We start from the raw sequence: 17,844 nt of genomic DNA, 5'->3' as shown, positions 1-17,844 counted from the left end.
CCAATCGTCTTCAAGATGTCAGAGCAGGGGGAGCCGCCGTCAGTCTGAGCGCGGCGGGAGGTGAGAGAGTGGCTGTGGCCGAGCGCCCGAGCAGGATTAGGTGGAGCTGCGGCAGCCCCCGCCCGTGTCAGGAGCTGGCAAGCGATGTCACCTGTGGGGGCGCAAAAGTTACCTCCCCAAACCCTAAACCCACACAGCACAACCTTTCCCAGAGTCACAAAAATCATAATCTGTGCCGCACAAGGTAGGAGGCTCGGTCCCGGCATCGTCCAAGCCTTCCCGACGCGGCGAGCTGGGGAAGGGAGCTGGGGCGGGGGCTTCCCGCACGGGCACCCCTCGCCCCACGGCCCTCTCCTTTCTCAGGACGGACCACGTGTTCCCTTCCCCTTGGACTGAGGGGGAAGCTCGTAACAGGAACATCTGTAGGGAGTTGAACGCTGGCATTTTAAAGCTGCCTGTATTTTGTTTTATTTGTAGGGGCAGGGGTCCTATGAACGTGATAGGGTGAGCAACGCACAGAGTCGAGGGCAGCAAATGTCAAGATTCGGGGGTGGGGCCTGCACCGGGAACTTGGACGCGGGCCCTGGCCGGGGTGGAAGGAGAGGTCAGGAGTTTCGGAAGGGGGGCTATACTTCGCCAGCAACTTACTATTTCGCCTGCAACTTGCTTTTAAGCCTGCCGCCCCCTGCTTTCCTTAATCATAATAATAAAAAAAAGTGCAAAGAAATCCAGCTCGCTGGAGGTTTTGCATTTGGCGTGCAACTTCCTTCGAGTGTGAGCGCATTGGGCGGGAGGGGTGGGGGTTGAACTTGGCAGGCGGCGCCTCCTTCTGCCGCCGCCGCCTCGCAGACTCGGGGAAGAGGGTGGGGGACGGTTGGGGCGCGGGGGAGGGTGGGTTCTGCTTTGCAACTTCTCTCCCAGTGCGAGAGCGCGGCGGCGGCAGCTGAAGACCCGGCCGCCCAGATGATGCGGTGGTGGGGGACCTGCCGGCACGCGACTCCCCCCGGGCCCAAAGTACGTATGCGCCGACCCCCGCTATCCCGTCCCCTCCCTGAAGCCTCCCCAGAGGGCGTGTCAGGCCGCCCAGCCCCGAGCGCGGCCGAGACGCTGCGGCACCGTTTCCGTGCAACCCCGTAGTCCCTTTCGAAGTGACACACTTCACGCAACTCGGCCCGGCGGCGGCGGCGCGGGCCACTCACGCAGCTTAGCCGCGGGCGGCGCCCCGGCTCTTGTGGCCCGCCCGCTGTCACCCGCAGGGGCGCTGGCGGCGCTTGCCGCCAAGGGGCAGAGCGAGCTCCCGAGTGGGTCTGGAGCCGCGGAGCTGGGCGGGGGCGGGAAGGAGGTAGCGAGAAGAGAAACTGGAGAAACTCGGTGGCCCTCTTAACGCCGCCCCAGAGAGACCAGGTCGGCCCCCGCCGCCGCCGCCACCCTTTTTCCTGGGGAGTTGGGGGCGGGGGGCGAAGCGCGGCGCACCGGGCGGGGCGGCCACGCCAGGGGACGCGGGCGTGCAGGCGCCGTCGGGGCCGGGGTGGCGGGGCCCGCGCGGAGGGCGTGGGGGCAGGGACCGCGGGCGCCCCTGCAGTTGCCAAGCGTCACCAACAGGTTGCATCGTTCCCCGCGGCCGCCGCGCGGCCCCTCGGGCGGGGAGCGGCCGGGGGTGGAGTGGGAGCGCGTGTGTGCGAGTGTGTGCGCGCCGTGGCGCCGCCTCCACCCGCTCCCCGCTCGGTCCCGCTCGCTCGCCCAGGCCGGGCTGCCCTTTCGCGTGTCCGCGCTCTCTTCCCTCCGCCGCCGCCTCCTCCATTTTGCGAGCTCGTGTCTGTGACGGGAGCCCGAGTCACCGCCTGCCCGTCGGGGACGGATTCTGTGGGTGGAAGGAGACGCCGCAGCCGGAGCGGCCGAAGCAGCTGGGACCGGGACGGGGCACGCGCGCCCGGAAGCCCCGACCCGCGGAGCCCGGCGCGGGGCGGAGGGCTGGCTTGTCAGCTGGGCAATGGGAGACTTTCTTAAATAGGGGCTCTCCCCCCACCCATGGAGAAAGGGGCGGCTGTTTACTTCCTTTTTTTTAGAAAAAAAAATATATTTCCCTCCTGCTCCTTCTGCGTTCACAAGCTAAGTTGTTTATCTCGGCTGCGGCGGGAGCTGCGGACGGTGGCGGGCGAGCGGCTCCTCTGCCAGAGGTAAGAAGCGAGGCGGGAGGGGGCCGGGGCGCGCTCGCTCCCCCGAGGTGCCGCTGGGACCGGAGACAACTCGGGGGCCGCCGCGGGAGCCTACAAACTTTTATTAGCCTCGGGGAGTGGGGGTGGGGGGCTGGCGAGGGCCGGGCGACGGTGACGAAAGGGCAGCGCGCGGGTGACAGCGCTGGCCTCTTCCTCTCCCTCCGCCGGCGTCCCTTGGCCGGGCCGAGGGGGAGGAACCTGGCCTCGGACGGCGAGCGGAGCCCTGTCGAACTGCCGGGGGCTTCCAGCCTCTCATTCCTCCCGGGAATCCTGGCCTCTTTTCTCCCCCCAGTGTCCCCTTTCCCTCCAAGGGGGTCGCCCGACACCCGTTTTCGTGGTGAACGCTAAGCCGCGTCTGAATTTTACTCGCCCGAATATTTGCACGCCACCCCGGCGCGCCCGAGCGCGAGCCCGGGATCCGGGGAGGGCCCGGCGGCGCCTGGCTTGAGGAGGGCGTGCGGGGCGCGTGAGGGTGCACACGCGGGGGGCTGACAGCCCACAACTTGGAGACTCCGGCCGGGGCCGGCGTTATCTGTTAGAAGTGGGCGTGTCGGAGAGAGAACTCAACAGGTCTGGACATACTTCTCTTTTAACCTCGCGCTTTTTTCTCCCCTCCACCCCCGCCCCGCAAGGGCTTGGCTCTTTAGCGTTTGTTGTTAATTCGCGCCTGAGGTTTCTAAGTGGCCCCTTTTAGAAAAAGACTCCCTGTAACCGTAATGGTTTTGTGCTGCGATTTTTACAAGTGCTAGTTTGACGTTTGGGGTTGCAGACTTGATAATTGCAACCTTGTAATACCACTTAAGACCTTCTGGCATGGTTCATTAGGGCCAATTAATGTGGCTGGGTTATTTGCAACTTAAACTGGGGGATAATGTCGCTTGAGGGAGCGTTTTCGTTTTAGGAAATACTGTTTTGGTTTCGGGTTTGAAGGCAGCTGTCAAAAAAGCGGCATGGAAATTCATTGGGCTCCATTCGATACCTCGTGTTTAGAGATCGTTATCACCTCAGATAAACGGGGCAGAGAGGTGGGGAGATAAGCAGTTTACCTTCAAGATTTGTAGTGGCAAGTCCACACCCCTCTCTCTACCTTCATATTCACTTTTCAGTGAGGGCCAGTGACATTTATGCTGCCTAACGTCATCGCATAGGAAAAGTTACCTTTTATTGGTCGGGATTTGACTACAGTGTCCCAAATGCGCTTCTCCGTCTTAGCCCATCTCTTAAAACACCCTGATTAACAATACACTAACAGTCTTACTCTCTTGAGAATAGGCTGAGAATTGGGATAGGTGAAGGTTTGGATAGGTGAAGGCAGAGAAAATTATTTTGAACATTTTACTGGATACAGTTGTCCCTGAATTTATATGAATGTGATTTTACGGTTCTGTGTTTTTCCATTTTTCAGTACTTCGATATTTGTTTGGAAAGGAAAGAACTTAGAGATGTAATAGCATTTCATATTGAGGATCTCAAGCAATGTAAACAAATGTAGCTTAATCTAGATGTTTTTGTGAGTTATGATAAGGGTCAGCTATATTTAAGTTACGTAAGCTAACAACGTAGTGAGAAGCTACTACACCTTTTCTTCTGCTCTTTAAAATCTAAATTTTAGTTGGCCTATATAAAGTGTATCTCATTTCATATATCCAAAATTTGGAGGTAGGCACATCCAGTCAGAAGTATGGGTTAAAAAGCCTTTTCCCAGCCTGTCGGAAGATAAGCAGATCAGCATTGTTTATTTTTCAAAGAAAACGTGCATGGTTCACCAGTTGGTTGTACTCAAAGGTTTGGATGTGACTAGCTGGTAGGAGGGAAATTTGGAAGTAATTAGGGATTGAGAATTCTAGCATAGTATTTATCAAATGTTATATGTATTGGTTCTCAGAAAAGCAAACAGCCTTGATTGAAAAGAGGTAGGAATTTTAATGATCACACTTCCTTTTTTTGAAATTAAATACTTTGACATCAACTTGAACCTTTAGAATAATCAGATGTAATGAATTATAATGTCTGTGATTAACAAAGCTACACGTTCAGTGAGCGGCAGGATGAATAGCCAAGCTTAGTTCGATACACTTTTGCCCTCAGCTGTGCAAATGGATTGCATTGTACTTTTAAATGTGGCATGCTGAATGGGAGCAGGGGACATGGCTTTTTATTCTGGAAGATAGAAACTACTCTTCTGGTAACAAAGAATTTGATTCGGAGTTAACTAAAAGGTTCATTTAACAAGCTGCCTCTTACTAATCGGATCAGGAAGATAATGTGACTTTAGAGCTTATGATGTTTTCCCCCCGTTTTTGTTTTTTGTTTTGTAGTTGATATTCACTGATGGACTCCAAAGAATCATTAACTCCTGGTAGAGAAGAAAACCCCAGCAGTGTGCTTGCTCAGGAGAGGGGAAATGTGATGGACTTCTATAAAACCCTAAGAGGAGGAGCTACTGTGAAGGTTTCTGCGTCTTCACCCTCACTGGCTGTCGCTTCTCAATCAGACTCCAAGCAGCGAAGACTTTTGGTTGATTTTCCAAAAGGCTCAGTAAGCAATGCGCAGCAGCCAGATCTGTCCAAAGCAGTTTCACTCTCAATGGGACTGTATATGGGAGAGACAGAAACAAAAGTGATGGGAAATGACCTGGGATTCCCACAGCAGGGCCAAATCAGCCTTTCCTCGGGGGAAACAGACTTAAAGCTTTTGGAAGAAAGCATTGCAAACCTCAATAGGTCGACCAGTGTTCCAGAGAACCCCAAGAGTTCAGCATCCACTGCTGTGTCTGCTGCCCCCACAGAGAAGGAGTTTCCAAAAACTCACTCTGATGTATCTTCAGAACAGCAACATTTGAAGGGCCAGACTGGCACCAACGGTGGCAATGTGAAATTGTATACCACAGACCAAAGCACCTTTGACATTTTGCAGGATTTGGAGTTTTCTTCTGGGTCCCCAGGTAAAGAGACGAATGAGAGTCCTTGGAGATCAGACCTGTTGATAGATGAAAACTGTTTGCTTTCTCCTCTGGCGGGAGAAGACGATTCATTCCTTTTGGAAGGAAACTCGAATGAGGACTGCAAGCCTCTCATTTTACCGGACACTAAACCCAAAATTAAGGATAATGGAGATCTGGTTTTGTCAAGCCCCAGTAATGTAACACTGCCCCAAGTGAAAACAGAAAAAGAAGATTTCATCGAACTCTGCACCCCTGGGGTAATTAAGCAAGAGAAACTGGGCACAGTTTACTGTCAGGCAAGCTTTCCTGGAGCAAATATAATTGGTAATAAAATGTCTGCCATTTCTGTTCATGGTGTGAGTACCTCTGGAGGACAGATGTACCACTATGACATGAATACAGCATCCCTTTCTCAACAGCAGGATCAGAAGCCTATTTTTAATGTCATTCCACCAATTCCCGTTGGTTCCGAAAATTGGAATAGGTGCCAAGGATCTGGAGATGACAACTTGACTTCTTTGGGGACTCTGAACTTCCCTGGTCGAACAGTTTTTTCTAATGGCTATTCAAGGTAAGATCAGTGTTTTTCTGTTTCTTAAGAATGGTACATTTAAGATAGATTAATAGATGTAAATCTTCATTGATTTATATGTATTCTCTAAAGATTCATGTGCTTTTTTATATGAATAAGTTTAAGTGGCCTTTTGAAAGTAGGAAAGGTAGACAACCTAAGTGACATCTGTACGTAACCATTTCAGGTTTTTTCCTTAAATAGTGGTTTTCAGTATTCCATTGGCCAACGGTGAGGATTTTATTTAACATTTTTAAAATAATATTGCTCATTAACAGATATCTTAAGGAAAAATTATATAAATTCAGGAGAGTATAATGTCTCATAATATCATATTGTGTTGTGCATGGTCGTTCAGCTGTTTTAGAATATGTTCTTATATTACAATAAATGATACCCTTACTTACATAGTCAAAAGTTGTGCTGCCTTATTTGTAAATTCGTTAAGTGTTAGCTTGAGATTAAAGAGTTAAAAGCAGAAGTACTAACAAAGAGCCCTATTCTTCAAACTGAACCTTCTGTTAAAGAATTTGAGTTTTGAAATTGCTAAAGCAATGCAGTGAACAGTGTACCAGACCATAGTATTAGACACAGGTCTTGCTCACAGGGTTCTTGCCATAAAGTAGACAAGTTATGTCTGCCGATCAACCTCTTTAAGAGAGGAATTGGTGCCAACATGGTGCAAAACAAAATTTTACTTTCAAATGTTCCTGCAAGTTCTCAAGTAGATAACTGATGGCCAAAATTGTTCAGCTTCAATTTTCAGCTTTTGTTTGATTTTTCTCTTTTTTTTAACTCAGTCGTTTATAAGCATACTAATATTTTTGTCTGACCCAAAAAGGTCAGAAAATGGAATTATCAGAAAAAAGTTCTAAATGTAGATATACGTGTTGGTAGGGGTGAATTTCTCTACCCCGTAACCTCATCCCCAATTCAGATAAATGCTAGGTTTTATATCCATTTTAGTTGTGAAGGAAAATATAAAAATGTGGATTGTAGTGACACAAGATTGATTAATCAGCGGGTTTTTTTAAAAGAAGACATGGTAGACAGTGATTTATTTGTATGTAACTATTGAAGTTTTTTCTTCAATGTTAGTGATATTCATCGTACCCATTAACTAGTTATTCAGATTTTTGAAAATACTTTTTCTGTGAAAGCTATCCTAACCTGGAGGATGTCTCTTTTCTTTCCTCTGTACTTAGGAAGCTTTTCTTGTTAGGGAAATAATTTAGACTTAGATTTAGGCTCTGTTCTGTTCTTCTAAAAGGCTTAGTTGTCAAAAAAACAAAAAAACAACCAAAAAACCTTGGTTCTTACATGTCTTAATGTGAACTACCTCCTAATCTATAGTTTAAATAATTATCCTTTATTTAGAAGAACACTACTTCAACCTGAGTTGAAGGTTTAAAATCTTTTCAGTAAGGAGATTTGAGATGTTTATTATTGCATAAGCTGTTGTGTTTTAAATGCTAAAAGACATGCTGTGTTTTAAAATTTTCAATTGCAAATTTTTGGCAATAGAATTCACATACTTGGTTTTCTTAAAAGAGTTAAGTACGGTTGATTTGACTAAGCTATCTGTAGGAAACTCTTAAATTGATTTATAAAACATGTAATTATACAAAGAAAAATAAAACATCTTAGGAAACTCTTGGGGATTATTAATGGATTTTGCCCTGATAATCATCATGGCATGGTTTTCATTTTCCTTACTATAAAGGAAAGGCAAGGGACAAAACTTATTTTCCATTTGCTATGAACTTTTAAACCCTATAAAATCTGGGATATAGAGTATAAGTAGATGAACATAGTTACTCTTAAATCACTAAAGGTGATTTTAATGCTTTAACTTTTATAGTACTTTATGACATAAAGTATCTTTACGTATTTTTAATTTGGGTCCCATAACCTTATGGAGGTAGTAGGCAAGGCAATGATGATGCGGCTCTTTAGAAGTTCTTTAATATCAAATGAAATTATTATTTTTATGCCAATCTGTGATTGGGAAATATAATCAGTAGTCTGTGTCCTAACAAGAAGGTATAATACTTTACACAGGGTATTTTGTTAATATTTGAAGATTTTATACCTTATGGCATTAACTTAGCACTGGGAAGTATGATTACCCAAAACAAAGCTTCATGCAAATAAATTGAAACAGTGTTTCTTTTAAACCATCATTGAATTAGTCTATTGTTTCCAAACAACAGCCCTGATATAGCTAAAATTAGTTGCTTTCTCTTCTCTATATGTTACATGACTGTAGCCAAACATTTGCTATGACCAGTGACCCTGAGTGGTCAGCAAATAATCAACACATTGAGACCACAACTTGAATACTGACCTTCTGACTTTACGTAGAAAAATATTAAATGCCACTAATAACTTGAATTCCTTTTAAATTAAAAAAAGTTATAAATTGCAATTTGACTTTTTAAAATGCCACCTAAAATTGTTTTTATCAGAATACTTAAAAAAATATATCCTCACTTTATTCTCTGGGGGTGGGAAGAGGCAATTCCTTCCTTCCACCACAACACTGAATTATCACATAAAATTGTAAAATTATGAATATTATGATTGAGCTTAGTAAAGCATTTTCTAAGTTCATTTATAGTAAAACAAGAGAAACCTTATTCTCAAAATCTATTCTTTAAGTAAAACAAATTAGCCATTCTAACTTAATATGCTTTTAAAAATACTGAAATTCAGTACATTTAGCATAAACTTATTGACGAAGGCACATTTCTGCATTATTTGATTTTCAGCCTTGTTTCATTTAAGCATTAATGGCAGAGGTAGAGAACAGAAATGGTTTTAGGTGGTATTAGAGCTTTTATTGGGATTATGTTGAAATTTTAGTGTTAAAAAATTGTTCGTATCCTGAAGGGAGGGATTATTGGAGAGAATGAATGATGTAGGATGAACTTGTAAATTCAGTTTTCGGCAGAGTCTAGGGCTCTGATGATTAGCACTTAATGAAGCTACTAAAATTTATGTAGATTTTAATGTCTCATTAGTAATCGCATCTGTATCTGGTTTTATAAAAGTAATGAAATTGAAGACCTGTACAAATACAGAATGAATGAAGCAAATTCTGCTAACATCATGTTGAATGTTTTCTCAGAAAAAGAGGAAATACAAAGAGAAGAGATTTGTTTTGACTGTGATTTACCCCCACCCCCATGGATACTTTCTTTACTTCCTACCTTTTTTCTTTTTCTTTTCCTTCTAAAGATTCTGGCAATGGGTGTTTCAGTGTTTTTTAAGCTTAATATTTCTGGTACTCATTTATGTAAAGTGATTTCTGAATGTTAAAGGAGATTTCTTTTTAAATACATTTTCACTTATTTTTAGCTTTATGATGAGAATCTTATTTTTTAAATCTGTAACTTGTTATGGCTACATGATTAGTAAAAAAAGTTTTTAAAAAACACACTGTGTATTCAGGTGTGTCATTTTAGTGTGGAATGACTAATACAGAAATATGTGACTAGCATGTGGTCAGATTTTATTGAAATTACTTACGATGTTTCTATGGCTATTCCCCTTATATTTTTATAATTGGTAACATAAGTCATATGTTATTTTGGTTTTGTCTATTTGTGTTACATGTATTTTAGTCTGACCACTTTTGCTACTTATTTAATGTTTATACATTTTATGAAAGACTTATTCTGAAATATACCTTGCATAAATGTAGGTTAAATGCAAATTGTATTAATAGTGAAATGGATATGTGGGTAGAGATCACTTTAGGGGCCTTTTGAGATTTAGTGAAGGAAAGATTGGATCAAAAGGGTTTACTTTAATGTGACTGCCTAATGTGAAAGTCGGAACATCTGCATTAATTGGTTAGTTACATAAATCTTAGTCTACTCTGGCCTGCAGGTGATTGAAACAGCCCAGGAAATCTTAATTTACATTAAGCTTAGACAAGGTCTGAGGCATAGTTCTTAAAGCACATTCTTTTTTACTTTAATGATTATTCCTAATTTTAATGAGCAGTGGGTTCTCATTATGTACTAGTACTTAGGTCGGCAAATTAAATAAGCAAAATAGGTTTGTGCTGAATAGCATTTACCCTTCTGAGGACATCCTGGTAATATTTTCATCAACAGTAATTGTGTAATGCAATATTTACAGGTATTTGCCAGATTAATGGGCACTTGTTTTCATATTTCTGAGTCATGGAAAATATACATTGATGATTCCTGTTGCATAAAGAGTTTTCAAGAAAATTTTGTTGAATTAAGCTATAACTACAAAAAAAAATAAATCCATTACATATTGACCTTTACAAAGGATTTTTAAAAGCCCATGCTGTCCTTATTTCTGCAGCTTCAGAGAGCCGACTGCTCTTATTTTATTCTGGCATATTCTATTAATACTTGGGTTTTGTATTTTTCAAGTAAATAAAATATTCCTATTGAGAATTTCAATTTTAAAAAAGAAAAGATCTACTAAGTGTTCCTTTCCCTGTTGAATTATGTGTGATCATTTCTATGCTAAACTAGATTAGGGTGTGACTTGTGATGGTGATTTTTGTTCATTTTACATATTAAGAAAGAAATAGAATTTTATTGCAGTTCAAAATTATTCGTAGACAGTGGTTTTAACCCCCAGACACCTAATTTTGACAGGTTGCTTTCCTTAGTCCTCAATACTGTCGTAAATGTCTCTAAATACAGAATTTCCAGTGGAGTTCATGAATTAATTGGGTGTGGAGGGTGAAGAGGGAGGAGCAACAGAGATGTGGAATGCTATAGATAAGTTTAGGAATATCCAGATCAGTTCTGAAAACTAACAGTTTGGATCAACTGTCATGAATTAGAGGTTTAAGAAAAGAAAAATTTAGGACTATAGGTACAAGGGAATGCATCAATCAGGATTACAATTTAATTTCTTTTATTTCAGGTAGAAATCTAAAACTGACCATGGCTATATAATACTAATTGTTGAGTTATGTTGTTTCTTACTATGCTTTATTACCAAAAAAGGATAAAATGCACATTTTACTTTAAGATTATTTTAGCTAAGATTAAGTTCATATTTTTCCCATTTTTATTTAAGCTGCTGTTTAATAAATGAAAATCTAATGACTTGAATGTAGTCGACCTAATGTCTTAATGTTGATATAATCATTTCATATATCATAGTGCCCTTTTCAGCCATTGTCAACTGACTGGAGAGCAACCCTTTTCTTTGGTAATATATTTCTATGGGTTATGTATTTTTCTGCTGGAATATTGAGAAAATTAATTTTTCATAATATGCAGAATAAATTTTGGGGTTCTGCAAGTGCTAGACAGTCACTTAAACTATTTATATTGCAATACATTCCTTAAATTCCGTATTTTGAATGAAAGTGTGTTATCCCCTAATTTTATCACTTGGCCAATTTAAATATTAATTACATCCCAATAGAGCTGCATGCTTAAACATGCTTTTTCAGAGTAACCCAAGTATTAATTTCGAGTGCTTTAAAATATTTTTTCTTTTTAGCAAGTTTCAACAAGATTAATCCTGTCTATAATGCAGCAAGTTCAGTGAAAGTACCTGTTGTTTTAGAATTTTTTTTTCATTCACACTATAGGGCACCAAAAATATATATAAGGGGAAAAACGTTTTAATGATATGATTAGTTGTAAATGTTTACACATTATCTTACCTTGAATTTTTATTTTTGTAACTAATAATTTGAGAGTTCAATAAGTATGCAGTGTTTAAGACATACAGTTTGTTGCAAAAAGTGTTAACTTACTATTTCTTTTTACAATAAAATTAGCCTTTATTCTAGTTGATTTCATAATTGTCCATAATATTTAGCTGTGGCTATTATGAAAGTATATTTGATAGCCAAATTTTGAAAGCTATTATGAAATGATACAATTCAGTACATGATTTATTATTTCATGCTGGTTGGGGCAGTGCTGTGACTTATGACCTTATGATTGTCACATGCTGAACACTAAAGCTCTACCAGTTTGTTATGGACACTGTTTTACTTTATATTATTATTTTAATGTTTTCTTTTGTAATTATTGAGGATAAGAGCTTCCTTAATTTTAAGACTATTTAAATTGCAGATTTTGCTTTATTTTTTTAACCATCCCTTCCAAAGAATTTGATTTAGATATTCAGTAGTAGAAACAGAAGAAAAATACTCAACTAAAAGTCCAAAGACCTAGTTTCTAATGCTAAGGGAGACAGTCCATGGCCTCGAACTAGGTACTTTGGAGTCAAAAATACTTTCTTTACAACTATGTTTGAATTGTTTTCAAAACACCTGTGTGTGTGTTTCTAAAATTCCGCAATCCTTTTAACCCGTCAATTTGATGAGGGAAGTAATTAGGGTAGGGAATGGTATAACAAAGTTGGTTCTTTGACATTTTCTTTATAGATTATCGAATGTAAGACAAATAGATGTGAATGCAGATTTGGTGTTTTTATAAGATAAGGATTTAAAATAATGTAGTTGGTGATATATAAAAATAAACTATTGCTGCTGTTAGCACCCAAGAGGTGGGGCTCTTGGGTTCTCAGAGCTTGTTTTCTATGTTCATTACAGTTATTTTAGATTAGAACTTAAAAGAACTTGAGAGTTTCCCTAATCCTACCCCCTAATTTTTTCGAATGAGAAATTGAGATCCATAGAAAGTGTTGAGGTAAAGATCACAAAACACTTAATGAGCAGTGTTGCCAGTTTGAATATCTCAATTCTTAGTTATCTAAGTTCCCCGGTAGGCTTCTTTAATTATCTGGGTCTCTTCTAGACATCTGGAACAAATAGTTGATTGACATAATACAGACTAGCCACATATTTTATAAGAGTTACTTTTGACTCATTTAGATTTTTAAAATATTCAGTGTCTGTATTCTTCCCTATACATTTTGTTAATCTTTTTTTACCTAATAATGATTAAGCCCCAATTATGTGACAGCACTATGCTAAGCACTTTGCATGCATTCATCTCATTTAAATCTCAACTCTGTGAAAGTTTTTATTCTAGTTACTGTATTAAGTCTTGATTCTGTCAATATCCATGAAGCACAGAAGGCAGCTGTTATTTACCTTAATTTTACAGATGTGAAAACTAAAGGCATTTAAAGAGAAAAAGAAAAAAAAATAGGAAACCTTAACACTTATCTGAAGGGAAATATTTAATATTGGGTATGTTAGTTCCTCGTGTATCTTTAATAATTTTTGTCAACAGCGAATCTTTAAATAAAACATAAAGGATCAGGCCTCTGCTCTCCTGCATATATTTGTAAAGTCACTTACTGCTTTTTGTCACAGTTTCAATTTCTGTAAAATAGTGAGAGGGTTTTTACCTGACAGGATTTGTGCATGTATGTTTACTTTGAAAATTAAAAAGCATTAGGCCAGGCGCGGTGGCTCAGGCCTGTAATCCCAGCACTTTGGGAGGCCGACGCGGGCAGATCATGAGGTCGGGAGATTGAGACCATCCTGGCTAACACGGTGAAACCCCGTCTCTACTAAAAATACAAAAAATTAGCCGGGCATGGTGGCTGGCGCCTGTAGTCCCAGCTACTCGGGAGCCTGAGGCAGGAGAATGGTGTGAACCTGGGAGGCGGAGCTTGCAGTGAGCCGAGGTTGCACCACTGCACTCCAGCCTGGGCGACAGAGCGAGTCTCCGTCTCAAAAAAAAAGAAAAGAAAATTAAAAAGCATTATAAAAATGCAAGGTGGAATTTTTAAAGCTCTGCCAAGTCCACTTAGTTTAAACCAGCATGACTCTCACTGGCTAAGTACGTTATGACATCTGTGACTGTGGTGTAGGTATTTCCTATAATCAAGAATCTTTTAGGGTCTGTTATATGCAATCCCTGAAGGGTCATGGATCGCAGTTTCATAAAGACTACTGTATTTTAAAGCCTTCAAATGCCAAGGTAGTATCTTCACAATGATTTTTTTTTCAGTTTTATTATTTTTTGAAAGCGCCTTCGACAAAGTTTTCAGTCGATTTTGTTGAGGGATATTAAGTATGCCATCTACATAATAGCCATAGTGATAACTCCAACCACATTGTTATATTTTTATTAATAAATGCTAGAGTATTCTCTTTCTGGTATTTCCTATTCTGATATTTTTATATAATCAAGTATGCAAAGATTCTTTGTCATTAGAAACCTTAATTTGCCTGAAAATGGGAATGAAATTATCAGGTTTAAAATTTTTGTACATTTATTACATTTATTGAAGCTGTCTGGAAAAGCTCTTGAGTATATTGAATACCAAAATTTATCCTAACTGCATAAGTTGGGAGGATTGTGAAACTTGACTGCACTTACTTGTTTTCTTTATTGATCAAATGGTTGAAAAAAACTTCAGTTAAACAAGTTTGATGTATTAAACCAAAGTTATAAAAGCAGAGGAAAGCATAGCATTATTAAACAGCAGTTTAAATTGGTAAACATACCGATGTACAACCTAAGTTTGTAGGCAGCTTTCTTAGATGGAAACTTAAAAAAAATTTTAATCAGAACATTATGTGAAATTTGTCATCTGGAATTCAGCTGGGTTTATTAAGGACAAAGTGTATGGCTATAAAATAGATTGAGTTTTTTTTTTTAAAACAGAAAACCCAAAATAAATGTTCTAAGTTTCCACCTTAGGAGGCTATGTATATTGCTCCTCTTTGAAACTGCCTTCAGAACCACCTTGTAAGCCATAAAAGAAAATCGGACTCATTGCACTATAGTAACACCTAACTGTTCTTGCTCAAAGAAAATGTATTTATTCCTTAGCTTTATTTGTGTGACTCCAAATCATTTGAGTATTTCCAGATATTTAGAAATTTAATCCTCTCTCGAATGATAACATTTATTTTCTTTGAGGGTTTTTAAAAGAGCCCACATAGATATTTCTACAGAAAATGTTTAATTCTGTTTTGAATATGCCTGGAATAAGTGAATAGCTTCCCAGGGTGACTATTCTGAAATGGATGATGCTTAGTGGTTAAGTTCTGATTTGTGTTTTCTTGAAGTTATTAAGGAACTTTATGCTAACAGTTTATATAGTCCCTCTTCTTGGCATAGTACAGAAGTAATAGAGACTATTCACCTCTAAGCCTGATTTTTTAAATAAGTATTTATTTTATGTTTAACTAAGGTAGGTCTGCTTTTGGCTTGGACTTGAATTTGGCAATAGCAGATATAAAGTAAACATAATGTGAATTCCTACAACAGTCTCCCAAACAGTTTAATTTCCCATTCATACACATTTCCCTTAGTGTATCAGGGAATTAAGTATCTGATTATCAGTATAGCAAGAACAACTCAAGTATACTAAAGTTATTTATACTCATAAAATAGTTTGAGTTATAGCTACAATATAAAATTCATATATTTTGACTTTTATTCCTCACAACCTGAAAAAAACCTCTGCGATTACTGATAGTACTTTTAAAAACTAAATGAATTTTGTTACTACTATTTGCTAAATTTAGTCATGTTTACTGTTCAAAAAATGCTAGATTAAAATGGATCCTAATCTTTGAAATGATGAAGACATGTGTAGTGGTGTCAAAAATATGATACTCATTTTGTAACTATTCTGTTAGTGCCAAAGTTCTTAGAATTTCTTTGTGACAACAGCCTGCTTAAGAACTTTAGATTTTTTAGAATTGTACTAAAAGCAAACTGTTTTCTTGGATATTTGTTCTTTCTCCCCAAAAGATGATTTATAAGTTTTCAGAGCTAAGAAATGGGAAGGAAGAGCCATCCTAGCATGGCAGGTAATGTTTTACTGCTAACAGGTTTTCTCTGCACTGCTTTATTAGCCTTGAACCTCTTTCTTTGTTCTGTCAGCTGGGAGGCTGGTAGATTTTCTATTAGGTAGCAAATGCTTCTCATCACTAAACACATATCATGGGCTGGTGTTAGTGCAGTCTGTGGATGGGCACTACATTTTTAATCAAGAAATGTTTTTGAAGGAAAGACAAATTGGTGAAGTAATTTCTAATTCAGTATTTTAGGGATGAGCGACCTTTTAATTGATAATGATATTTAACAGAGCTGTACAGTGCTTTGGGGGTCCCACAGACATGTTTAAACAAGAAAACAGTAAATAAGGAAGCCAGAAGGAAAAGTTATAAAACTATTAAGAAAGAAAATGAAAATTCTAAACTTCAATTCTGGTGCCTGGCTAAATTTGATTTTTGTATGTCTCAGTGTTTCTCTATGGACACTGGGAAATCAATAAGCCACCTAGCTACGTCATTATGTTCATAAGTGGAAGAACTAAAGAACTACAAAGACATGTTCTAGGCCAAGAATTCTGGAGGTAGGTAGAGTGGGAGGTTAACTAGATGATCTCCAAGGTCCTTCTAATTGCACTTGGCAGCAGCAAGCATTTATCAAGCTAGACACTGGGCATATGGAGATGAAGAAGATGAAAATCCCCAGCAGCATGGAGAGCACTCTGATGATAGTCATCCCTGCCTCCCCCTCCCTCAGTTTGCTTTTTGAAATGTGAGCTTGAAAGATCTCAAACTCCTTCCTGGGAAGACATAACTGAAACTTCATGGAGGAAAGTGCATGAATGAATGGGAAACAAGATTTGATTCAACTATTTGGAATAAGAAAAGGGGCAACAAGGAGTCTGAAACAAATGAAAGAAAAGATGGAAAGAGTTGACTAGATGAGGACTGAGTACATAGGAATGAGCCAACAGGAGACTTCAGCAACTAATGGATGAAAGTATTATGTGCATGCATGTTGTCATCAAATATTACATGATACAAGACAAGGAGAAAACATGACTTTCACCATAACCTCAGTTTGTGTACCCTAGTTGCAAGATATTTTTTTCTTCTAGTCACTTAAGAATATCCTTATTGTCTAGGAGAAATAATCCTCTTTCTGGGCTCCCCAGTGTATAAGCTCAAATCTGAGGAAAATTTACCTGAAATGTTCTTTCCCCAGATACCCACATGGTTTACTCTGTCACTTAAATGTCAGCTCTGTAAAAGAGATCTCTGACTGCTCTATCTGAAATAGTAGAATCTTTCACAGTCTTTCCTTCTTCTTGATGTCATCTATTTGTGTCTTATCTGCTCACCTGCTACAATGTAAGCTCCATGAGAGCAGTGATACTGTCTGCCTTGCTTACTCCTGTATGCCAGCGTCTAGAATAGTGTCTAGCACATAGTAAGACCTCTACAAATACATGTTGAATACCTAAATAAACAAAATTTGACATATAAACCAAAAAGATATATAGGAATGAATTATATTTCTAATCTTTCTCGAGTAAGGAAAATGTCAGCAGATACTGAATATCACTGAGAGGGAGATGATAGCCCAGGTTATCTTCCCCAGATAGAAATAAGCCTTAAGACTGACAGGTGTATATGAATACAGAGAGTATACATAAAGAAGATGTATTTTCAATTGTCAGTCTCTAAATTTGCTTTAAGACTTCGAAATGGATTGCTTTTCATAATTTCTTAGAATAACTCTGGTCTGTTTACCATTGAAAAATTAGAGTAGCCAATGTTTGTAAATGAAGGGTTAGAGGGTTTTTTCCTTTGGTGGTTTGTTAAAAGCTTGCTCAAGGCAGTAACTTACAGTAAATTGTCAATATAGGAACTTTTGTAGCAGAAGCTTTATGCTTTTCACTTTTATAAGAATTGAGATTATTTAAGCAGATGAGTCTAATGTATATGTTTGTACTGACTTACCTAGAAGGTCAGGCAAGAAATCGGTTTCCTCATTTTTCAGATAAGTGTGTGTGTAATCACTGAGTACCTTAAGAGAGGAGGGGTGTTTTATTTTTGCCTGAATTTTCAAAATATCTTTCTTCAGCTTATTATATTTTAGATTTGACTTATTCTGTCTATAGTATATAACAGTCAGGAGGTTGGTAGGATAAGTTCATCTCTTCTACTAAGAGTTATAGGAGAGTTCAACCTAATATGGCAATAACAGTCACAGAAAAGAGAAAATGCAAGTTAAGTAGGTGTTAGCCATAGCAAGATCAGATGAGGTCATTTAAGAATGAACTGCTGTAATGTTCAGGAAAAAAAAGGGGAGGGACAAGGACAGGGCTCTGGAAGGCAACCAAAGAAAGCAGCCACAAAAGAA

At 39.7% G+C, this 17,844-nt stretch overlaps 1 protein-coding gene across 2 annotated transcripts in view; it reads left to right on the top strand.

Moving 5' to 3' along the window:
- The first annotated feature begins 224 nt into the window (after positions 1 to 224).
- Positions 225 to 17,844, top strand: part of NR3C1 (nuclear receptor subfamily 3 group C member 1) — a 125,504-nt gene continuing 107,884 nt past the window's right edge. For both annotated transcript variants that reach the window (XM_055389283.2, XM_055389282.2), the window contains exons 1-2: positions 225 to 244; positions 4,535 to 5,731. In XM_055389283.2, the coding sequence (XP_055245258.1) occupies positions 4,548 to 5,731 (1,184 nt within the window). In that variant the 5' untranslated portion in view covers positions 225 to 244; positions 4,535 to 4,547. The remainder of the gene's footprint in view (positions 245 to 4,534; positions 5,732 to 17,844) is intronic.

This window comes from Gorilla gorilla, chromosome 4 (assembly GCF_029281585.2).
Source record: "Gorilla gorilla gorilla isolate KB3781 chromosome 4, NHGRI_mGorGor1-v2.1_pri, whole genome shotgun sequence".
In the NCBI taxonomy this organism is placed as follows: domain Eukaryota; kingdom Metazoa; phylum Chordata; class Mammalia; order Primates; family Hominidae; genus Gorilla; species Gorilla gorilla.
Note: the sequence above shows the minus strand (reverse complement) of the source record. Positions and strands in the feature narration are given on the sequence as shown.